The 22,224-nt window shown below is 45.1% G+C and overlaps 2 protein-coding genes across 9 annotated transcripts in view; one reads left to right on the plus strand and one right to left on the minus strand.

Moving 5' to 3' along the window:
- Window positions 1-499: 499 nt before the first annotated feature.
- Window positions 500-13,083, minus strand: Ankrd40 (ankyrin repeat domain 40). Its single transcript, XM_021176427.3, has 5 exons — window positions 12,717-13,083; window positions 6,991-7,139; window positions 6,178-6,657; window positions 1,896-2,077; window positions 500-870 (listed from the first exon to the last, which is right to left on the minus strand). Exons 1-5 carry the CDS (start codon window positions 12,848-12,850, stop codon window positions 724-726), a joined length of 1,092 nt encoding a protein of 363 aa, XP_021032086.1. The 5' UTR covers window positions 12,851-13,083; the 3' UTR covers window positions 500-723.
- A 5,545-nt stretch (window positions 13,084-18,628) lies between these two features.
- Luc7l3 (LUC7 like 3 pre-mRNA splicing factor) overlaps window positions 18,629-22,224 on the plus strand; it is a 30,962-nt gene continuing 27,366 nt past the window's right edge. For all 8 annotated transcript variants that reach the window (XR_015044991.1, XR_015044992.1, XM_021177450.2 and 5 more), the window contains exon 1: window positions 18,629-18,890. Coding sequence is in view for 6 of the 8 variants with exons in the window: in XM_021177450.2 (XP_021033109.1) it covers window positions 18,792-18,890 (99 nt within the window). In the remaining 2 variants the exon portion in view is untranslated. The remainder of the gene's footprint in view (window positions 18,891-22,224) is intronic.

Genomic DNA, 22,224 nt, shown 5'->3' on the forward strand with positions numbered 1-22,224 from the left:
GAGCAGGGTGGTGGCTCTTTTAGAAAGCATTAGAGAGCCCTCTAGTGACTGTGGAGGGGAGCAGATGTGAAGATGACTGTCAGACAGCCGCAGTCATCAGTGGTCATAAAAGAAAATTGGGGGAGGGGAAGCTCTTTTGGTTAACAGCCTATTTACAATTAGGTAACTATATTTTAAATACTTTAAACCTGAGTAACATTTATAAATATGCTATATGAGACCTCACAGCCACAGGTCATACCAGAATCCATCTGTCCAGTACCTGTGTGTGCTTTCTTTCTTTCCCCAGTCTTCCTCCCTCATCAGTTCAAAATTTCTGAGTGTCACGAGCATGCAACACCAAGAGAGGCGCGCCTGGTCCTTCAGGCGCACTGTCAACAGGAGTGGCTAGAAACAGGTCTGCGCTCTCAGCTTCTGCTCGACAACTCTCTAGATCCTGCACATTAAACACTGGCTCTCGTTCCTTCGCCTTCGGCCTCTCAAGACTACTTCCCAGCTGTTCAAAGATTCAGCAATAGTTTATTGTGCACCAAGAGGCTTGGAAGAGTGGCACCGCTGCTGGGGGGTCGGGGCTCCTGCCTGCTGAGGCGGGGTGTTAGTGAACACTACGCAGTGGCACCAGGGGCCCTGGTGGGCATCCGAGGCTTTGGGATCAATGGCTTGTCCTTTGGCCCAGAGGTGACACATACTGTCACAGTACTCAATGATGAAGTCCCTGCTGCATTAGTACGTCAGTTTTGAAGCTCTCCGGTTATAGCAAGGCCTCTCAGTCAGTGTGGATGCAGCGTTTCTAAACAGAAAATTATTGTCATTTATCATCAGAACCAGTTCCAGCTCCTGGAAGTCCTGGAGTCGGGCAACATCTTTGTCCTAAAACAAAACGGGGTAATGGATTAAAATTTTCTTTTCATTTAGTTAGCTCTTTATTACATTTGTTCATTTTGTGTGTACACATTTGTGTTATAATGCACATGTGGAGATCAGAGGGCAACCTGTGGGAACTGGTTCTCTCCTTCCACCATGTGGGGCCCTGGAACAGAACTCAGGTCCTCAGGCTTTGCAGTAGGTGCCTTTACCCACTGAGCCAACTTGCCAGCCCAAGGCAACAGAGCAATAGCAGCAGTTTGTGTCTACGCTTGGTTGGTTGTATTAATTCCAGGGTCTTGGTTTATCTTTAATCTGGAAGGAAAATTAAATCCCTGAGACAGCTAAGCAGTGATCAGCCCCCACATTTAACCTGAACAAGATGGAGAAAGTTCTGTCTCTGTTGCAGGATGAGAATGCCCTAAAGGGACAGGCAGGTGAGCGTCAGGTTTCCTCAGGAACTTAGAGAAGCCAGAAGCTTGATGCTGGAGAGCCCATAGCTGGCTGGAGCATCACAAAGATGCCAGGTCAGCCGCATATCATATGGCATAAGGCTACAGGTTACTATGGGAACAACTGAAACAGGCCCTTGTAACATCCTGCTATCTTCCAATCTTCAAAAGTGCCAGTGTATTAGAGTATGATCGTTCACACATTTAATCCTAGCAGGCAAGAAGCAGAGGCAGTACTACTGCCATAAATCCAAGGCTGGCCTGGGACACACAACAAATACCAAGCAAGCTAGGGCTACACATCAAGACCCTGTCTGAAAAGAAATACATGAGTAAGGTGGGGGCTTCTCTGTGGACTCAGAGGAAGGGGAAGAAAGCTTATGGAGTGATTACAGTAAGGTTGGAGCTGGAGCTCAGAGCCTTGCACAGAGCAAGCACATGCTTTAACCTGGCCTTGGCCTTGGCTCTCCTTTGTCTTTTAGAGGCTTCCACTTAAGCTATGGCTCAATCACCAAGGGAGAAGTTAAGTGTGCTTGAAGTGAAAACAGCAGCCACTCACTCTGAGCAGCCTTTCCTTACCTTTCTTAACAGAGTGTTGGGTAACTTCCTTATCTTCTCCACTTGGTCTGGATTAACACCCAGCTCACAGCAGCTCACTCTCAGCAGTTCTTGGTAGGTAAGTTCCTGTCGATCCAGTTCAATTTCAATGAAGTCATTTTCACGAAGAGATGGATTCTGAATCCTCACCTTGAGTACCAGCTCTAGATAAAGAGAGAGGGAAATGGTAGTGTAGCACAGAGCATGTAATTTAAGGCCTGCAGCATTCACTGAGCAAACCTAGTCCAGTCAGGAGGGTTAGTTTACAGCCTTTCGTGGCTCTGCTGGGGCAGTTTCCTACACTGTCTTCTCTGCTATGGTTCACCAAGCAAAGACGTGCAGGTGCTATCCAATGTCACACATCTCTGAGTGCCAATTATTCATGGGTAGGAAAAGAAAAGAGTCAAAAGGATGGCAAGGGCAAGATGTGCTGCATGAAGAACTCTGATAGGACCCAAGTTGATGGATCCTAAATGGATCCTTTAGCTCTGATGGATCTAAAGTTCCTTAGGAAATATATAACGCTCCCTGAAATACAGACAGTAAAGGAGGCAGGCATGGATTGCAGCTCACACTTACAATCCCAGCACAGGAGGTGGAGAGAAAGACCAGAGGTTTCAGGATAGCCTGGACTACAGAGTGAGACACTAAAAAAAAAAGAAAACAAAACAAACAAAAAAAGGGCTGGTGAGATGGCTCAGTGGGTAAGAGCACCCGACTGCTCTTCCAAAGGTCCAGAGTTCAAATCCCAGCAACCACATGGTGGCTCACAACCATCCGTAACGAGATCTGACTCCCTCTTCTGGAGTGTCTGAAGATAGCTACAGTGTACTTACATATAATACATAAATCTTAAAAAAAAAAAAAAAAGAAAACAAAACAAACAGAGTGAGACACTGTCTCAAACACCAAAACAATTGATTCATCCTAGCAAGTCAGGATGCAGAAACAGGCAGATCTCTGTGAGGTCCAGGCCAGCTTGGTCTACATAGTGAGTTCTAGGCCAGATTAGGATACATACCCAATCAACAAAAACAAAACAAGTAAACAACAACAACAATAAAACCAACCACTAAATCAAAACAGAACAGCCAAGGAATAACAACAAACAGTTGCATCTAAGCCTGACCTGAAATACTGCACCGTAATAAGGGAGGAGCTCATGCTTGGGAGCAGATTTGCTATTCATAAATCAGAGTGGAAAGTGATCTGCCCTCATTGTCAAGATGATTCACGTCAACTATTTACATACATTTGGCAATTCTGTTTTGCTCTTAAAGTATGGATTCCTCACAGTATTGTGGGTCACCGATACTAGTAGGTATAGTTCTAGGTTTTCAAAACTAGGAAGTTAATTATAAGTGAAAAGAAAAAGTAAGTGTACACTACACTCTATGAATTTTTCTGGAATTACAACTGTCTATATGAACATCTGGTTTCTGAGGTTCTCAAAATGATACCGACAGCCAGGCATGGTAGTGTACTCCTTTAACCCGAGCATTTGTTAGACAGAAGCAGGCGAATCTTTATGAATTCAATACTAGCTTATTCTACATAATGAGCTTTGGACCAGGCAGGACTACATAAGATTCTGCCCCAAAACAAATACACACACACACAAAGAGAGAAATATGCATATGACTATATATATATATATATATATATATATATATATATATATATATATATATATTTTTTTTTTTTTTTTTGGCGGTTTTTTGAGACAGGGTTTCTCTGTATAGTCCTTGTTGTCCTGGAACTCACTTTGTAGACTAGGCTGGCCTCGAAATCAGAAATCAGAAATCCACCTGCCTCTGCCTCCTGAGTGCTGGGATCAAAGGCGTGTGCCACCACGCCCGGCTTCCTTTTCCCTTTTCTTAGTCTCTACTTAAGCCAAGAATTGTCACACCTATAACAATGAGGACACCTCGTGCCCACATCCTGGCTTCTAAATCCAATTCTCTACCCTCCCCGCCCCCCAACAAAACCCCCACAGCTCCCAAGAGAAATGGTGAATTGCAGTGCTGGCCTGGGGAAATGATACTATAAATGAGAACCATCTTGTTGCATTAGAATAAGGGGGATGTGCCCATAGGACAGAACTAACTGAAAGGGGTTCCCAAGGGCTAAATCAGGAATAATCTGAATATCAAAAGGATGTAGTCAAAAGGATGACTGCATCAAGTTACAACACACTGAGTTTAATATGAATCATGAGTCCAGGCTGGTGAGACGGCTCAGCAGTTAAGAACACTGGCTGCTCTGCCTGGAGACCTAGGTTCAATTCCCAGAATCCACAGGGTGGTTCACAACTGTAACTCATTCCAGGAGATCCAATGCCCTCTTCTGGCCTCTGAGGACACCAGACATGTATATGGCATGCAGGCAAAACACCCAAAAGGAAAAATTTTAAAAAGCCAAAAAGAAAGGATCGTAAGTTCACATGGTTATAAATGGGAAGGAAAAGTCCTTCACTACTGACATTTGTTTTTATTTTATTTCATTCCCCAAAACTGGAACTACATAATGATGTGAGCTACCATTTGGGTGCAGGAAACTGAACCCAGGTCTTCTAGAAGAGTAGCCAGTGCTCTTAACCACTAAACCACCTCTCCAGCCCCTCAAAGTCCTTTTTTATAGCACAACACCAAGTAATGAACAGAGAAGGAATGAGAAGCCATACTTCACCAAAGAACTGATCTGAACCCCTCAAAATTATAGGGGTCAAGAATGATAGGGGGATAGCCGAGCGTGGTGGCGCACGCCTTTAATCCCAGCACTCGGGAGGCAGAGGCAGGCGGATTTCTGAGTTCGAGGCCAGCCTGGTCTACAAAGTGAGTTCCAGGACAGCCAGGGCTATACAGAGAAACCCTGTCTTGAAAAACCAAAAAAAAAAAAAAAAAAAAAAGAATGATAGGGGGAAAGATGGGGCTAGAGAGATGGCTCAACTTTTAAGAACACTTGCGTTTTTCCAGAGGACCAGAATTTGGTTCCCAGTACCCAGACCAAGTGGATCACACTGTCTGTACCTCTAGTTCCAGGAGATCTAACGCCCTCAATTTAAATTAATCCTTTTTTAAAAATTATTTTATATGTGCTATACCTACACATATGTATATGTATAATGTGTATCCAGTGCAGAAAAGGGCACTGGACCTCCTGGAACTGAAATTATAGACAGTTGTGAGCTACAGTGCAGATACTGACAATGGAACCAGAATCCCTTGCAAAAGCACCAGTGCGCTGAAGCTGTCGAGACCCACAATCATTTCTTTTCCTTCTATTTCTTCTGGTTTTATCTTTTTGTTTTTGTTTTTGTCTATCTGTCTGTCTGTATGTTTGTTTTTTTAAGACAGGGTTTCTCTGTGTAACAGCCCTGGATGTCCTAAAACTCACTTGTAGGACACTGGTCTATTGATGGTTTAGTAGATCAGGCTGGCCCCAATTCACAGAGATCTGCCTGGCTTTGCCTCCTGAGTACTGGGATGAAAGGCCTGTGGCACAGACCAGGCCTGGCCTGAATAAATCTTCCTTTTAAAAACGAGAGAGAGAAGGTTGTGGTGCATGCCGGTACTCCCAGCACTTGGGAGGCAGAGATAGGCAAATCTCTGAGTTCGAGGCCAGCCTGGTCTACAAAGTAAGTTCCAGGGCAGCTAGGGCTATACAGAGAAACCCTGTCTCAACAAAACAAAACCAAAGAGGTAGGGGGAGGGAAGGAAAGAAGGAAGGAGAGAGAGTATATGTATGTGTATAAAGGAGATTTTTTTTTTTTTTTTTTGGTTTTTTTCAAGACAGGGTTTTTCTGTGTAGCCCTGGCTGTCCGGTAGACTGAACTCAGAAATCCGCCTGCTTCTGCCTCCTGAGTGCTGGGATTAAAGGGGTGCGCCAACACCCGGCTTGAGAATGTTTTAGATTAAAAATTAATAAAATGGCATAATAGCTAAGTACAATATCTATTATGAAGACAATTGGAGGAACTTAAGTATGGACTATCAGTTTAGATCAGTATTAAATCAAAATTGCATTTCCTAAATTTAATACTTGTACTATAGTTACATAAGAGAAAATCCTTGTTCCTAGGAGTGATAGAAAAGGAGTAATACTTTCATGGTTTAAGGTAAAAAGTACATAGCTTTGGAATCTTGAGTGTAAAGGGTTCCTTCATTAGACAGATCTTGGAACTTTTCCCTAATTTTGTAAGTATATCCTAACTACATAAACAACTAAACATCACTCTCCTGCTGCAGAGGCTGTGTGCTGTTACCTTGCATATTAAACGGAAATGCTCCGGTGAAGAAAAATGGCTGGAATGCTGGCGCCGGGCCTGCATACGTCCCGTTCTGAGGCTCCAGAGACACCGGGGGCTTGGATGGGACAGAGAACAGGGAGCGGTTCTGACTCACTGGTGGCTGACAGACAGGACCAGGTTTTGTGCTTTCTGGTGTTCTAAGTATGGCAGAGGGGGCAGAAATATCACCATTCTGGACCAGTGCCAAAGAGCTGTGGTCCCTAGGAAAGGCCCCTAGCAGAGGGGTTTCTGTGGGGGGAAGCAATGGAGGTGAGCCATCTGTAGGAGGTGACACTGGAGGTGGGGATGGGCCCCCATTCTGCAATTGGGTGGAGTCTTCTGCTGCAGGGCTGTAGATAAAAGGGAAGGCTGGGTTGGCCAGATAGTTGGGAACAAAGGGCAGTTCTGACTCCTGCTTCAGCTGGGGGATCTCCTCATCATCATCGGCTTCTTCCACTTGAAAATAGAAAAATACAGAACACAGAATTTACTAAAGAAAGGAGCATGGTCAAAGCTACTGTTGTCACCTGAGATGTGACCCACACTTTGGTCAGGACTGACTGCCTCTTCAGGTCGAAGAGAAAGAACATTTCAGTAGGCTTATAACTACCATTTTTACTATTGTCAATTTTACAAATTAAAAAATATATATAATATTGGCCTCCTATAAAACATGCTGCAATCACAACCTTGGCATAGGAATTAACTTACAAACACAGGACCAGTTATCTGATCAGTATCAATGTGGCCAATAATAGCACATCTTAAAGGCTCCCCGAACAGACTCACCTCCCATAATCTTCCTGATTTCTCTCCTTGATGTTAGTTGTACAGGCATTTCCCCTTTTGTTGTAAGAATCTCTCTGTCAGCTCCTGACTGTAGCAGGTAGGACACCACCTGTCCATGGTTGCGTTTACACGCCCAGTGTAAACAGGTCCTGTCCCAAAGAAAGGAGAGAGAATGACTGAGAAAAAAGTGATTCAAGATTTCAAATGTTAAACATCAGTAAATACATACACAGAAGCTTGTTAGACTTCAGCAAAAGCCAGAAGCCAGGCTAGCAGCTTGACTTTTCATTTCACAGAGTAGATGATCAAAACACGAACATAGCCAGGCATAGTGACACACACCTTTGATCCCAGCACTTGGGGGGCAAGAGCACATGGAGTTTGTGAATTTAAGCACAGCCTGATCTACAGAGTGAGTTCTAGGCCAGACAGAGTTCCACAGTAAGACCCCCATCTCCAGTAATAATATCTTTGGGGGTTTTTTGGGGTTTTTTTTTTTTCGAGACAGGGTTTCTCTGTGTAGCCCTGGCTATCCTGGAACTCACTCTGTAGACCAGGCTGGCCTCGAACTCAGAAATCCACCTGCCTCTGCCTCCTGAGTGCTGGGATTAAAGGTGTTGCGACACCACGCCCGGCCAGTAATAATATCTTAATATTCTTAAATTTTAGTGTTAAGTTTCATTCTTGAGTCTGAAGCTGTTAACTCAATGTCAGAGTGCCTGCCTAGAATGCACAAAGTGTGCCTGGGTTCAATCCTAGCACTGTAACATAAAGAAAGTTATAATTTCTAGTCCACAGGCAACATCAGTTAGTCCCAGGAGCTTCCGCTTCCAAGGTTATTGTCTGCATTGATACTTCCAGATGCTACCCTGTCAGGAACATCCATTAGCTCTCCGTTTCTTTAAAAGATATTTCTGTTACTTCTTTTATTTTGTAAACTATGAAAACTTACATGTATCAAGTGACAATCAAAGAGTAAATATTGCCAGGTTAATAAGCACCTTCCATGTGCCGCTCCTCTGCCGGGTTGGCCATTACTACAGCAGGGGAACTACGTCAATCTTAGCTGCTTACTCCCTTTCCCACACACACCTACACACATATGCGATTTCCAAATCTCCATTTTTTAAAATGCTAGCTGTTCTTAATCTTTCCAGAAGGCTACAAACATGCCTGCATCTGCTCAAATGAAACACTGTGCACAACGTTATACTCTAGAGGCACTGAAATAGAGGGTATGAACAACCAAGTGGTTCAAAACCAGACCCTTCTAATAATAGAACTTAAGCAAAAGTATTTAATATTGTATACACTGAGGTGCTGTACTGTACAGTCCAGTGCACAATTCCTGTAACACTATATAGAAATGTAATCAGCATCCCTCAAACGTGCGATCTCAACAGAATTGCATCTTCAGGCGCAAAGCATATTATGGAAGGAAAATACTTTCTTCCCATTATGAGCTCATTCACTCCTCATTCCTTTCCCAGTTTGAATGTCCTCATTCACCAACTCTCTAATTCAACCAAGACAAGCATCTCCAGAGCTTCCAGCCAAACCCAGATATGATAACGAATAGAGCAGAGGCTCAGCAGAGAGGCCATCAACCTGGGAAACCATCAGGAACATTTATTTGATTTGCCTTTACATTAATGCCTTAGAGAATGGCAGCCTGAATGACTAGCCTATCAGAATGACAGTCTACACCATCATTCACCATCCAGGTATCTCTAGTGTACTCTTTGACACTAAAAAATTACTGCCCATGTGAGAAAAACAGAGAAGAAGCTTTTAAAATTATTTTGTGATGCTGCAACCCAGGGCTTCACATGCTAGGCAAGTGCTTGATCACTGCTACATCCCCAGCAGAGGATAAACAGAAGGAAGTATCTACCTGACATATACAGGCGTGTGTACGTGCACCTGTGTATATGCATGAATGTGTATACGCATGTGTATATGTGTTTATGCATGTGTGTGTGGTACCAGAGGCTGAATTGATGTCTTCAACATATGTTAGGCAAGCACCCTTCCATTGATCTATGTAGCCAACTCACGAGCTTATTTCTTATTTAACTAGTGAACCTAGGATAAAATGGACATTGCTTAGCAAACTGCAGCTCAGAATGTTTTGTGTGGAGCTGTCTGTGGCATAGGCTTGAAAAGTGAATAATTGCATTAAGTGAGCACTCAAAAATGAATGGATCAGGCTAAGGAAATGCTCTCTTTTGGAAAGAAGTTTTTACTGGAGAGTGAAAGAGTAATTTACCGTGAGTGGGTCAGTGAGACTCTGAGACAAACCAACTGGTTTAGAGTACCACCATGTAAATGGGATTAGGTGAACACAGCATGTCCTGGCCACCCAGAAACCATCATTTACAGACTGGAGTTGGGTGATTATAGGCAGCTATAACTCAGAACCATTGCAGCCAGACAGCATTTCAACTTCTTTATAAACCATTATACTTACTTCTAAACCCAAAGGGAACATATGACACTTGGATTACAATTGATGTGGAAACTCTATTTTTGAACTTCAACTCTTTAAACTTTATATTTGCAGTCAGCATATCCCATTAGGGCTGGGAAGTATTTTAGACCAGAGGCTTTGGGCATCATTCATCAACTGGGTATCATTCATCATTGCTGAAACTGTGGTTACTAAGCAACCAAGAATTGAAAGCAGTCACCAGTCTACTTTTCAATGTTGAAAAGAGTTGGGTTTTTTTTTCTTTTTTCAGGGTAACTTTATATGTCTCCCAACATGTTGCCTAATAATAAGAAAATAACAATAGCTAACACAAACATAATACTTTACATGTTGGACCCTGTTCTAAAAGCTCTGTTTAATCTTCAAAATATCCCCTTAGGATCTGGGTACAGTGGGATTTGCCTGTAGACTCAGCTATTCAATAGACCAGGATAGGAAGAAGGTAACAAGGGTTAAGACCAGCCTAGGCAACACAGCAAGGCCAAGTCTAAGAAGAGAGAGAGAGAGAGAGAGAGAGAGAGAGAGAGAGAGAGAGAGAGAGAGAGAGAGAGAGAGAGAACAAAGAAAACCCTACTACTGTGAATATTCTTCACTCATTTTACAGTCAATGAAGCTGGGGTAATTAGCAAGCAAATAAGCAAATTATATAGTGTACTAGGTAGATATTAAGTGTCATGTATCAATAAAGCAGAGTAAGAGATTAGGGACTGGCAGGGTTGGGGGAAGAGTTGCACAATTATTAACGACAGGCAAGGAAAAGCCTTAGCATGAAGCTAATATCTAAGCTAAGATCCACATGAGGACTGAGAGCAAACCATGGAGTGTATAAGAGAAAAGCTATCAAGACAAGAGGGAAGGCAAAATGCAAAAGTCTAGAATCCAGGGTGTGCTGTTGTTCCAGGAAAGGCAAGGAGGCCAGGGAAGAAGTGAACAAGGAAGCAAGTCAGGAGATGAGGCCCAAAGGTCAGGGAAAGGAGTGCATAGTGGCTTCTTCTCACAGTAACATGGGAGCCACTAGAGGTCTCTGAGTGAGGTGACCCAACTGTTCCAAGTCAGGGTAAGGCAAGTAGACTAGTAAGGATGCTAGTAGGAAGACTCTGGAACTATCCTGCACCACAAGTGGAGCTGGCTGGCTTTGTATCACAGTGTAGAGCTTGTGAGAGGTAGTCAGATTCTATCTGAACATAGAGGCAGCAGAACTGGATGACGGTACATGGTTGTGAAGGAAAGACAGGGACCAAGGACAGTGCCAAGCTTTGTGGTTTGGTTCATATAAGTGGGCGGGATGAGAAGAGCTGAAAGCATTAGGCCAAGAGCATAAAGCGGGATAAAGGGAATCTAGGAATTCACTCTTGGATTGAATAGATTGGAGCTGGAATTAAATCTATAGGAAGCCTCATCATGTCACCTCAAACTCACCTGACATCCACTGTATATCTAGCACATGGCAGGCACTGTGCTGAGGGACTCAGATGTCAGATTCCTTTTTCAGCTCTAACAGTCATGTAGACCCACTAAATCCCAAATTTAGTAATTTAGGAGCATTTTTTAAAAATTGAATGGTTTACTTAATTTTCCTGGGGTCTCAGTTTCTTCATCTTTAAGATGGAGAAAAATAACAATGTCTCCTGATAACCCTGAGATAGGTTAAGTGTTTAGAACCACATCTGTGCCATAGAGCAAGTTCAATACTTGGTAGCTACTAACGTTCATCTCAATAAATACTAATAACACTTCTGAAAGAACTGGAAAACAAAGTAACTCAGACAAGACCACACAGCTAGGCAGGCAGAACCTGCAGCAAGACCAGGCTCATTGTTCTGTAAAACACTGCCTCCAAGTGCCAAAACAGGAATTCACAGCTCTTGGAAGCCATGGCAAGGCAAACACAACTACAAGTGTTTTGACTACAAACGCTTCAAAAAAAAAAAAAAAAAAAAGACTAGAAATTAGTGTCCACTGTCTCCAGGCTGTGGACAGCTATCCGGGCTAGTTTCTTTAGGGAAAGGAGTCAGACAGCTTTCTTAGGAAATTAGGAAATCTCATTTCTGACTCTGTTATCATATTGACAATTGTGCAATCGGGGCAAGACACTCTCTGGGATTCAAATGATCTCCAGTGCCCTTTCCATTCCAAAATGTATGGCTCAATTTACAGCGGGGTAGACTGGGGGTTTAAAACTCAAATTTAACTTTAAACTGGCAAAAGAGGCTAGATAAGCATTACCTGAATAAAAAAAAATTAATTGTAAAATGTCAAAAAAGGGTAGAAAAAAATACCACTCAGTATCTTGAAACTAAAGATTTAGCCGGGTGTGGTGGCGCACACCTTTAATCCCAGCACTTGGGAGGCAGAGGCAGGCGAATTTCTAAGTTCGAGGCCAGCCTGGTCTACAAAGTGAGTTCCAGGACAGCCAGGGCTATACAGAGAAACCCTGTCTCGAAATACCAAGAAAAAAAAAAAAAAAGAAAGAAAAAGAAAAAGAAAAAAAAAGAAACTAAAGATTTGTTCATATCTTAAAATGAGACAGACTCTGTATTGGGAAGGAGGCAGATCTGCTAGCCGACTTGTAAAGCCTTGGGTAAATTTCTCTAATTGGAAATTGTATTAAGCAAACAAAACACTCTACAGGGCAGACAAATGAGTCTCCCCTGAACAGGCAGCTGTAGGCAACAGCCAATCACTGTGGCATTGAAACAACTGAGGCAGAATTATTATGCAAGTGGCGAGGGTTTTGTAGTTGTTCCTTTTCTCCTGGTCTTGGCTAAAGAAACCGTGCTGGTTTTTTAAGATTGGCATTTGCTTCGTTGCTTATGCTTTCATCTCTGCACGAAGTGTTCTTCAGAAGCGCCCATGGCAAACTAATTCAAGCTTGATGAAATCCAGAGCAGAGTCGCCGAGAATCAAAGCCTCTAAGCATCACCATTTGGGCCAAGTTAGAGCCAGGGGGCGCGCGGGGGGTGGGGGGAATCGCGGGAGGGGGGATGGCGTGGGTGGGCTCCAGTGTCCCGGAGGGCTCTGGCCGCGGTCAACCACAGAAGAAGGTATGGTTTGGGGAGGATGCGCTCCTGACTGCACCAGGCAATGGGGGATCGGGGCCAGTCTCGAAAGGGCCACGACCTGAGAGGCCTGGGGCACCAGGCGTCACCTTCGCCTGCGTCCTGGGTCACGGCTGACTGCTCCACGCCCCGAGCTCGCAGTCCTGAACCCTGGGCCTCCCCCGCTCGCCACTTACCAGCCGTTGACCTCATTTTGCGAGTTCACATCCACCCCGCTCTCCACCAGTTTCTGCACCTCCCGAATGTCCCCCAAGGCCGCCGCCTCCCGCAGCCTCTCCTGCTGCTCCTTCTGCTCTAGGAGGGCGCTCATCTTCCCCAGGGCCCCGGGCCGCCCCGCCCCGAGCCTGTCAGCGCCGCCGCCGCCTCCGCGGCCGGCTCCCGGCCATGGGGAGGGAGCGCCGGGCTCGCCCGCCCCGCTCGCGCCTCCGCCCGCACCCGGCCCGGGGCCTCGTGTGCCCGCCCGCCCACCGGCAGCTCCCTGGCTGCTCGCGGCCCCACAGGCCCAGGCCTCCTCCCCCACCGCGCCTCGGAAGGCCGGCTCCGGGGGACCCTATTCGGTGTGACAACATTGACCTAGATACTTTTCGTTCCCACCCGCCGCCCCGCCGCCCCGGCCGGCTGTTTATGTAACCACCGCACTGGATTATCTGCTGTGATTCATTGGCTATTTTTAGAGCTCCCACCCGGCAGCTTCCAGCGAGGAGGACAGACACAGGAATAGTCGCGGGGCGGAGGGATCCAACACTGTCGTTTGAGAGCCAGAAAAGCCTTATCCTCAGGAGCAGGCTGTTTAGCAGGCATTAAAAATAATTGGTGGGTTTCCACCCCCACTCCCCCAAGTTTAGTTAGCTCTTTTTTCCATCTGAGCCAATTTTTACCCAGCAGGACGGGAAATGAGCTGAAAAGGATCCTACTATAATATGCCCATTATTTGCAGAGATAGATGACACTGTTCTTTCTTATTTTTGTCAGTGCTTGCGACCATTCAGCTAGAATACTTATTTCAGCTGTTATTGTTTTTATTTTACCCTTTATCGGTTTTAGACAGAAATTCTTCCAACTTGGCTTTCATGAAGATTAACATCGATTCTAGTTTATAAAATGCAACTCGTTATAGCTTATAAACTATAATTAATTATTCTGAAAGTCATCTAAGGAAAGAGGGCAGGGGAAGGCGGGGGCGGGCGGGCGGGGGGAGTTCTTTGTCATCCTAGTCCTGATTCTAGGCACTGAGGGTAGAGCTATGGTGTGTTCATAAACAGCCGTGTGCAGTACTCCATGCCTAATCTAATTAATGAGGCTCAGAGCCTTGGTTGGCACTGTTCTACTACCCAATGGGAGAAACAGAAAATATTCTACCCAATGAGAGAAACAGAAAATATTGTTTTGCTGAGCTCAGGTGCCTTGGAGAGATCCCTGATGTGGCACTGGTGAGAACTTTGCAAATGGGGTGAAAAGATTAAGGAAAACACCCTGGGGAGGCAAAGAGGAGGGCCTGAACAAAGCCGAGATGAAACAGGAAGGGGTACATTTAGGTATAGCGTCTTTATTTCCATTCTTCGGGGTTGCCCAGGGCACACAGCATGCATTTGCCTTGTTACTGCTTAAGAAAAAGCAACGTCTGTTTATTATGATACAGTAATTCACACAGTACACACTGCACACCAGGAGTGATGAATATCAACTGACTAAACACTTAAATTGACCCCGGTGGCAAATTGGAACGCGGCTTGAGCCTACACTTGGATTTGTTTCCACAGTTTAAAATTTAATTCTCGGATCCAACATAGTGCTCCATCTGAGGCTGATGGGAATGGCATTGAAACTCAGTCTTTAACACAGTCTGAGGGACAAGAAATAGCAGTCTTTTTTTTTTTTTTTTTAAGGCAATTTAAAAGGATTGTAGCAGGCTGGTGATGTAGCTTAGTGAAAGAGTACTTACCCAAACAAGGCACAGGGTTTCATCCTCAGAACGGTAACAAACAAACAAAGTCAACAACAGCAGCAACGCCATAAATTAGGTGCACTCCAAAATTCATGGTTTTTTGTTTGTTAAATTTTCTTTCCTTAAAAGAATTATATGGGGGCTGGAGAGATAAGCCAACAGTTAAGCGCACTTGTTGCCCTTGTAAACGAGGCCCAGGATTTGATTCTCAGCACCAACATGGTGGCTCTCAACCATATGGAACTCCAGTTCCAGGGGATCAGATACCCTCTTCTGACTTCTTCAGGTTTAAGCATCCACGTGTGCACATGCATACATGCCGGCAAAACACGTGCACATGGAAACAAAACTGAAAAGAGAGCCAGGCAGCCACTTTAATCCCAGCAGTTGGGAGGCAGAGGCAGGCGGATTTCTGAGTTCGAGGCCAGCCTGGTCTACAGAGTGAATTCTAGGACAGCCAGGGCTACACAGAGAAACCCTGTCTTGAAAAACCAAAAAAAAAAAAAAAAAAAAAAAAATTGGTGACCTCAGACAGGATCCCAGCTTAGGTCCTCAAGCACTCTTAGCAAGTACCTTTCTGACTGAGCTATCTCCTTAGCCCTAAATTCACTTTTTAAGCTCTTGACTTGAAACTGTTGACAGACCTATATGTTTGTTTTGTTTTTATGTATCTCTTTCAGTGCTGAGGATTCAACCTATAGCTTCCCACATGCCAGGGTAGCTCTCTGCTTGGAGCTATACTTCTCCCCCAAGAAGCTGTTTTTCTATTTTGGCTTTGTACTATGTCTCTGTTTGGTTTTGACTTTCACATAAGTAGAGTGGCCCAGTAAAGAGGGTAGGCATGAGTACTAAATTCAGAAAGGAGATCTGAGGTGGAGGTTGGAATCTGGCACTCAGCAGCTTCGGGGACTAGCTGAAATTTTGCAAACGGAAGAGATAATCCCAAGGGAGTTGGTGAGTACCCAGAGAAGACAGCCAGATAGAACACTGAAAAACTCTGAGTTCGAATGAGGGAAAGGAGAGAAAGTTTCAAAAGAGCTTGACGATGAGTAGCTGAGAGTGGGTGGGAGGAAGAGCAATGGAGTGGGCGGGGATAGTGATGAGTGACACACAGGCTCAAGAGCCACAGAATGGATAACCATAAGATCCTTTGTGACCTTGGAAAGTTATGGTAGAGTTGAGGAGGTGGCTTTGATTTTTCTCATTCTGTCAAGGCTGGCCTTTAACTGTGTAGCCAAGGACAATCCTCCTGCCTCAGCTTCCCACGTGTTGTGTTTTAGCCTTTTGGATTTGCTTCCAACTAATTTTCCAACCAACCCATTCTTTTTTTTTTTTTTTTTTAAGATTTATTTATTTCATGTAAGTACACTGTAGCTGTCTTCAGACACATCAGAAAAGGGCATCAGATCTCATTACAGATGGTTGTGAGCTACCATGTGGTTGCTGGGAATTGAACTCAGGACCTCTGGAAGAGCAGACAGTGCTCTTAACCACTGAGCCATCTCTCCAGCCCCCAACCAACCCATTCTAGTTCAACTTCATGAGACTCAAAGAATACTTTTAAAAGTTCCTCTTCGGGCTGGTGAGATGGCTCAGTGGTTAAGAGCGCTGACTGCTCTTCTGAAGGACCCGAGTTCAAATCCCAGCAACCACATGGTGGCTAACAACCATCCGTAACGAAATCTGATACCTTCTTCTGGAGTGTCTGAGGACAGCAAAAAGTTCCTTTTCTAGCAGACTAACAGTTTTCTTCATTGTTATTTATTTCATGTTTTCAAAACTCTTTTGCGTTTCTTAACTGTAAACTCTTCAGATTTCTGTTTGAGGGATATATGCTAACACACTGGGAGGCTGGGGTGGGAGGACTGTCCGTCTTGAGTTCGAGGCCTCCATTTTCCACCTTGCCTGGTTGGAGCTTTGCCATACTCCTCAGTCAGTGCCACAGGGAGCTGACTCCTCCACTCTAACAATAAAAAGGTTCATTCCCTCTTGCTAATAAAGGAATTAAGAACCTGTTGGGTCTTCTCTATCAATGTGCAGAGTGTATCAATTCATTTAATCTGCACACTAACACTGATGTGGGCATGTAACAGAAGTTTTGTTGAGGTTTCTCTGTGTAACCCAGCTATCCTGGATATTTGCCTGCCTCTACCTCCTGAGGATTATATGAGCCACCAACTTTGGGCCTCCAATTTTTAATTTTAACTTTTTAAATATAATTTACTTCATGTGCATTGGTGTTTTGCCTGCCTGTCTGTCTGTCTGGGGGCAGGGGGTGTCTGACCCTGGAGTTAGGCAGCTGTGGGTTGCCATGTGGGTGCTAGGAATTGAACCTGGGTCCTCTGCAAGAGCAGCCAATGCCAACAACTGCTGTGGCATCTCTCCAGCCCTTAATTTTTTTAAAATTACATTCTATTTTATGTGCTAGTGTCTGTGTGTGCGGATCAGCCCAAGGAGGTCAGAGGACAGTTTTGGGGAGTTGGTTCTCTCCTTTCTCTGTGAGTCCGGGAGATGAAACTCCTGTCGCGTTCATCCAGCTTGTCCACAGATGTCTCTCAGCTTAGTCATCTCACTAGCCCCCGGGTTTTGTTTTTTATTTTTTTTAAAAATTGTTTTAGACAGGGACTCACACAGCAACCCATGCTGGTCTGGAACAATAATCCTTCTGGCCAAGCCTCCCAAGTGAGGGGATTATGGGCCCGGTCTGCTATTCCTAGCTGAATATGAATCTTGATTTTGAGACAATGTCTCACTATGTAGCCCTGGCTGGCCTCAAACTCCATTCTTGAGCCAGGCTGGCCTCGATCAACTTGCCTCTGGATTGTTAGGGATTAAAAGCTTGCAAGGCCGAATTAATACTTTTAAAGAAATTCCAGCGAGTTCACTCAGCATGAAGAGCAGAGTTTAATCCCCAGCACATACATGTAAAACAGTGGTTTATAGCTGCAGTACTAAGGAAGCAGAAATAAAAGGATTCTTAGGGCTTTCAGGCTGACAGAGAGCTCAAGTCCCAGTGAGACATTCTTTTTGAAAAAGGGTTTCTCTATGTAACAGCCATGGTTTTATACAGAAACTTGCTTTGTAGACCAGGCTGGCCTCAAACTTAGATATTCACCTGCCTTTGCCTCCCAAGTGTGAGCACTCAAGAGGCAGAAGCAGGTGAACCTCTTGAATTCACAAAATCCACCCGACTCTGCCTTCCCAGTGTCTTCCTAGATAAAAGGTATACTGTGACAGCAAGCCCAGCTAAGTTTTCCTAGTCTTTTGAAAGTTTAGATTGAGGAGCCGTGGTGGCACGTGCCTTTAGCCTTTAATCCTAGCACTCATAAGGCTGAGACACGGGAATCTCTGTGAATTCGAGGCCAGCCTGGTGAGTTCCAGGACAGCTAAGGTTACAGAGAAACCCTATCCCGAAAAACAAAAACAAAAACAAAGGTGGATAGTTCCTGAGTAATGGACTCTAGAGGGTGACCTCTGGTCTCCTCTATGATTCCCTGAACACACAGTAACACACTTGACACAAAGTGAAGGAAGATAAATTCCTGGATTGGAGGTATCACAACATAATTCCTCCACCGCTTATAGCCTATTCCTTGATTTTTCCTCCCTAAAAATCGAGGAAGTCCGGACAAAACCCGGTAGAAGAGTTGAGGATTTAGCTCGCTGGTAGGGCGTTAAGCGTTAAAGTTCCCGGTTCAATCCCCAGCATCGGAACTTGGTGGGTGTGGGAAGGGTGGAGGGTGCAGACATAAATAAGGACAGGTAGAGGAGGAAGCAACTACAGCGACAGGAAAATGGAGTCTAAGCACGATCGCAGCTTGCTCTTCTTGTTTCCCTCCCTGGAAGATGGTCCCCCGCACAGCACGTGGACAAAGGGGCATTTTCTCCATTTCAGGGCAGTGGCAAAGGACCCAGAGCTAGATTGCTCTTTCTCCAAGTAAAAAAGAGGCCGGCACCGGCAGCCGTTAGAGCGTCCACCACTCGGTTGGGTGGAAGGCACGGCGGGGGCGGAGTCAGTGCCTGGCCCGGCTTTGCCCCCGGCCCGGGCCGGAGGTCCCGCCCCCTCGTCTGCGAAGCCGCGCCGCCCGCCCTCGCAGCCCGGGCCTAGGCGTGTCTCCGCGGGCGCACGGCATGCTGGGAAGGTGCCCGGGCGGCGGCCATTTTGTCTTCTCGGCTCCTTTCTGGAAGAGGCTTTTCGGGCTTGAGAGTGGGCCGAGGGGGCTTGGTTCGGCGGCCGGGCGGTTGGTGGGGTTTTTTGTCGGGTGGGTGCTAGGGCTGGCGTGAGCAGCCGCCCGGAGGAAGCACCATGATTTCTGCCGCGCAGTTGCTGGATGAGTTAATGGGCCGGGACCGAAACCTCGCCCCGGATGAGAAGCGCAGCAACGTGCGCTGGGACCACGAGAGCGTAAGTCCCGTGGGCCTCGGGCCTGTGCCCCGGGGCCTGGGGGAGGGGAGCTGAAGGGACCCGAGGACGGGCCGAGGCTGGCCCGAGCGGGGCGCGGCGCGATTGGGGGGACCCGGCCGCGCCGACTGAAGCACCTGACGGCGGAGGGAGGCGGGCGAGCGGCCCAGGAGGGAGGGAGGATTCCGCGCCAACCTCGGGGATAGCGGCGTTTGTTGTTGTGTGGAGGAAGTCCGGGATGGCGCTTGGCTGGGCAGAAGAAGCACCTTGGTGAGGCCGGGAAACGCGGGAAAAGGAAGAAGGAAGGGCTCGCTTGATTCCACCAGTGCTCCGGGGTTTTACCGTATGAATAAGAAAGGCAGGCTTCCGTTATTTGGGTGCAGCATATATATATATGTGTGTGTATATATATGTATATATATATATATATATATATATATATATATATGAATGAGAGAGAGAGTGTGTGTGTGTGTGTGTGTCGGGAGTCCTATACACACACACACACACACACATATATATAGATAGCCTGACTCCGGACCAGTATCCGTGAGGAAGGACATCGTAGCAGTGCATTGCTTAGTGCTGCCATTTGGACACTTCTGTGCGAAGGTAGACAGTTGAAAGACGTAACGAGGTTTATCATGAACAGTTTTTTGCTAATGCGGTTTGATGGCCGTAGTAGTCCCTCAGCTAGGCAGTTGTGAAGGTTTTTGTTTTCACATAAACTCATTCGGTCCTTTTACTCTTAGAAAGGTTAACTATAACTCCTGGGTCCCAGGTGGGACCGGAGCGTGTCTCTCTCTCTCTCTCTCTCTCTCTCTCTCTCTCTCTCTCTCTCTCACATCGGGAAAGCTAAATCTAATTTTTGTAGCACTGTTGAGGTTGCACCGTTCTTCGTGCATATACTGTACTGTATTTCAAGTACTTTTTAATCTAGTTTTGTACATGGAGCACACTTAGATCTGATCTGGAGAGTGGGTACATTTGATTTTACCTTGCAGTTATAATCAAACAGCAGTTTTAAATCACTTGATAAAATATGAGAAAATGGCTCAACAAAAGCTTTGTTTTGTTCCTGGTTTTGAGGCAGTGCTTTACTCTGTAAGCAGGTGGTTCTCGAACTTGAAATCCTCACTCTGCTTCCAGAGTGCTGGGATTACATCGTTGCCACGATTGGCTAACAGGCTTTTTAGGAAAGTAAATTATGTATTTTAAAAAAAATATCTATTTATTTATTATATGTAAGTACACTATAGCTGTCTTTAGACACACCAGAAAAGGGCATCAGATCTCATTACAGATGGTTGTGAACCACCATGTGGTTGCTGGGATTTGAACTCAGGACCACCGGAAGAGCAGTCAGACCTCTTCCCCACAGAGCCATCTCTCCAGCTCAGTATGCATTGTTTTTAAACACAGGGTTTGAGTAAAGTAACAATTTCTCTTTTGACATGTAGAAAAAAAGTAAAGTGGGGTACCTGATTTCTGTATGTTAAAAAAAAAAGTGTTCAGTGCTAGTAGCAGGAGCCTTCAGTCCTAACACTTGAGGCAGATGCAGGTGGGATTCCTGTAAATTCCAGGCTAGCCTGGTCTACTTCACACTCACAGTTAGGGCTCCACAGAGAAACTCTATCTCCAAAAAAACCAACAACAAAACCCCCCAAAACAAAACAAAAAACCCCCCAAAACAAAAAAAGTGTATGGGTAAAGTTGTCTGGAAGTGGTACCTGACTTCCAGTATGTTCTTAGGGTAGGTTTACGGTGTTGTTAGTTGCATTGATTCATTGCAGCATGTGAATCTCCTGATGTCCACTGTCCTTCTCTTGCCTACAGTGTAGGCAGTATAGTCTAGACTTATGTCTTGACCTTCTTCTGCTGGGTTTTTTGCTTCTGTCTCAGTGAACTTTCTCTTCTCCTCACCCCCCTTAACTCTTTAATCTAAGCATTTTGTTTGTTTTGTCTTGTTTCTTGTTTGTTTGTTTTTGTTTTTTCAAGACAGTTTCACTGTTTCCCCTGGCTGTCCTGGAACTTAACTCTGAAAACCATGTTGGCCTTGAATTCAACGAGATCCTCCTGCCTCTCTCTGTCTCCAAGAGCTAGAACTAAAGGTTTGGACCACCTCTGCCTAGTCAGCATTGATTAGTTTTTCCAGTCAGGGTCTCTCTAATGTCCTAGAACTTACTCTAGGTCAGGGCTGGCCTCAAACTCAAAGGGATTAGTCAATTTAAACTTTGTAAAAGACAAGAAAAATTAGCTGGGCTTGGTACACACCTATTACCTACCTATCCCAGCACCGAGGAGGCAGAGGCAGGTGGATCCTGGTGAATCTCAGGCCAGCCAGAGAACTATATCTTGAGACTGTCTCAAAAATAAAGAACAAAGGTCAGGGGAAAAAAATTATTTCCCCTGATCCACAAGTAGGACATTTATGTTTTGGGTTAAGGAGAAGTGTGACTTCATTCCTAACGTCTTAAGTTTTGAACACACCTTGTGAAGAATGGTACATAATAATGTATGTGGCTATGTTTATGATTTCTCAATGGGGAAAGTACATTTGAAGCTTGAATTTTCTTTCAGTTCTAATGCTTTTTATTGATATGATTGAATAACTTGTCATGCCTTTAATGACAAATTGCAAGTCTGAAGGGTTAAGAGGGCAGTGCTGGTGGTCATGACCAGGGACAAAACATGTGGCCTTTCTTTGTAAATAGTGCAGGTACTGTAGGGTTTGGTAAGCATGGGGAGGAACCCCTTGGTCTTATTTCAGGTCAGTTAGATGCTGTCCTTTTTGGTTGCTAATCAAACTCCCAAGAGATAGGCAAGTCCAGCATCTGAATGTAAAGGTTCATCTTAGTGTTTCTGTCTAACACCGTAGCATAGGTTTGCATTTTCATTACAGTTGGGGGGGGGGCTGGTACTTATTTATTTATTTTTCAAATGGTTTTTCTTTTTCTTTTTTTTTAAGAATTTATTTATTGTATGTAAGTACATTGTAGCTGTCTGTAAACACCAGAAGAGGGCGTCATATGTCACTATGAATGGTTGTGAGCCACCATGTGGTTGCTGGAATTTGAACTCAAGACCTCTGGAAGAGCACTCAATGCTCTTACCCGCTGAGCCATCTCACCAGCCCCTTAAATGGTTTTTCAAGACAGGGTTTTTCTGTGTGGCCCTGGCTGGTCTCGAACTCAGAAATCCGCCTCCCTCTGCCTCCCAAGTGCTGGAATGTACGCCACCACTGCCCGGCAGAAATTTTTCTTCCTAAAATTTATTTGGTGGATTTGGAGAGATGGGGGTGTTTGTTGGACAGGAATCCTCAGACTTGGCAGCAGGT

Source organism: Mus caroli, unplaced genomic scaffold (genome assembly GCF_978045245.1).
Source record: "Mus caroli unplaced genomic scaffold, Mus_caroli_1 scaffold_13, whole genome shotgun sequence".
NCBI classification, from domain to species: domain Eukaryota; kingdom Metazoa; phylum Chordata; class Mammalia; order Rodentia; family Muridae; genus Mus; species Mus caroli.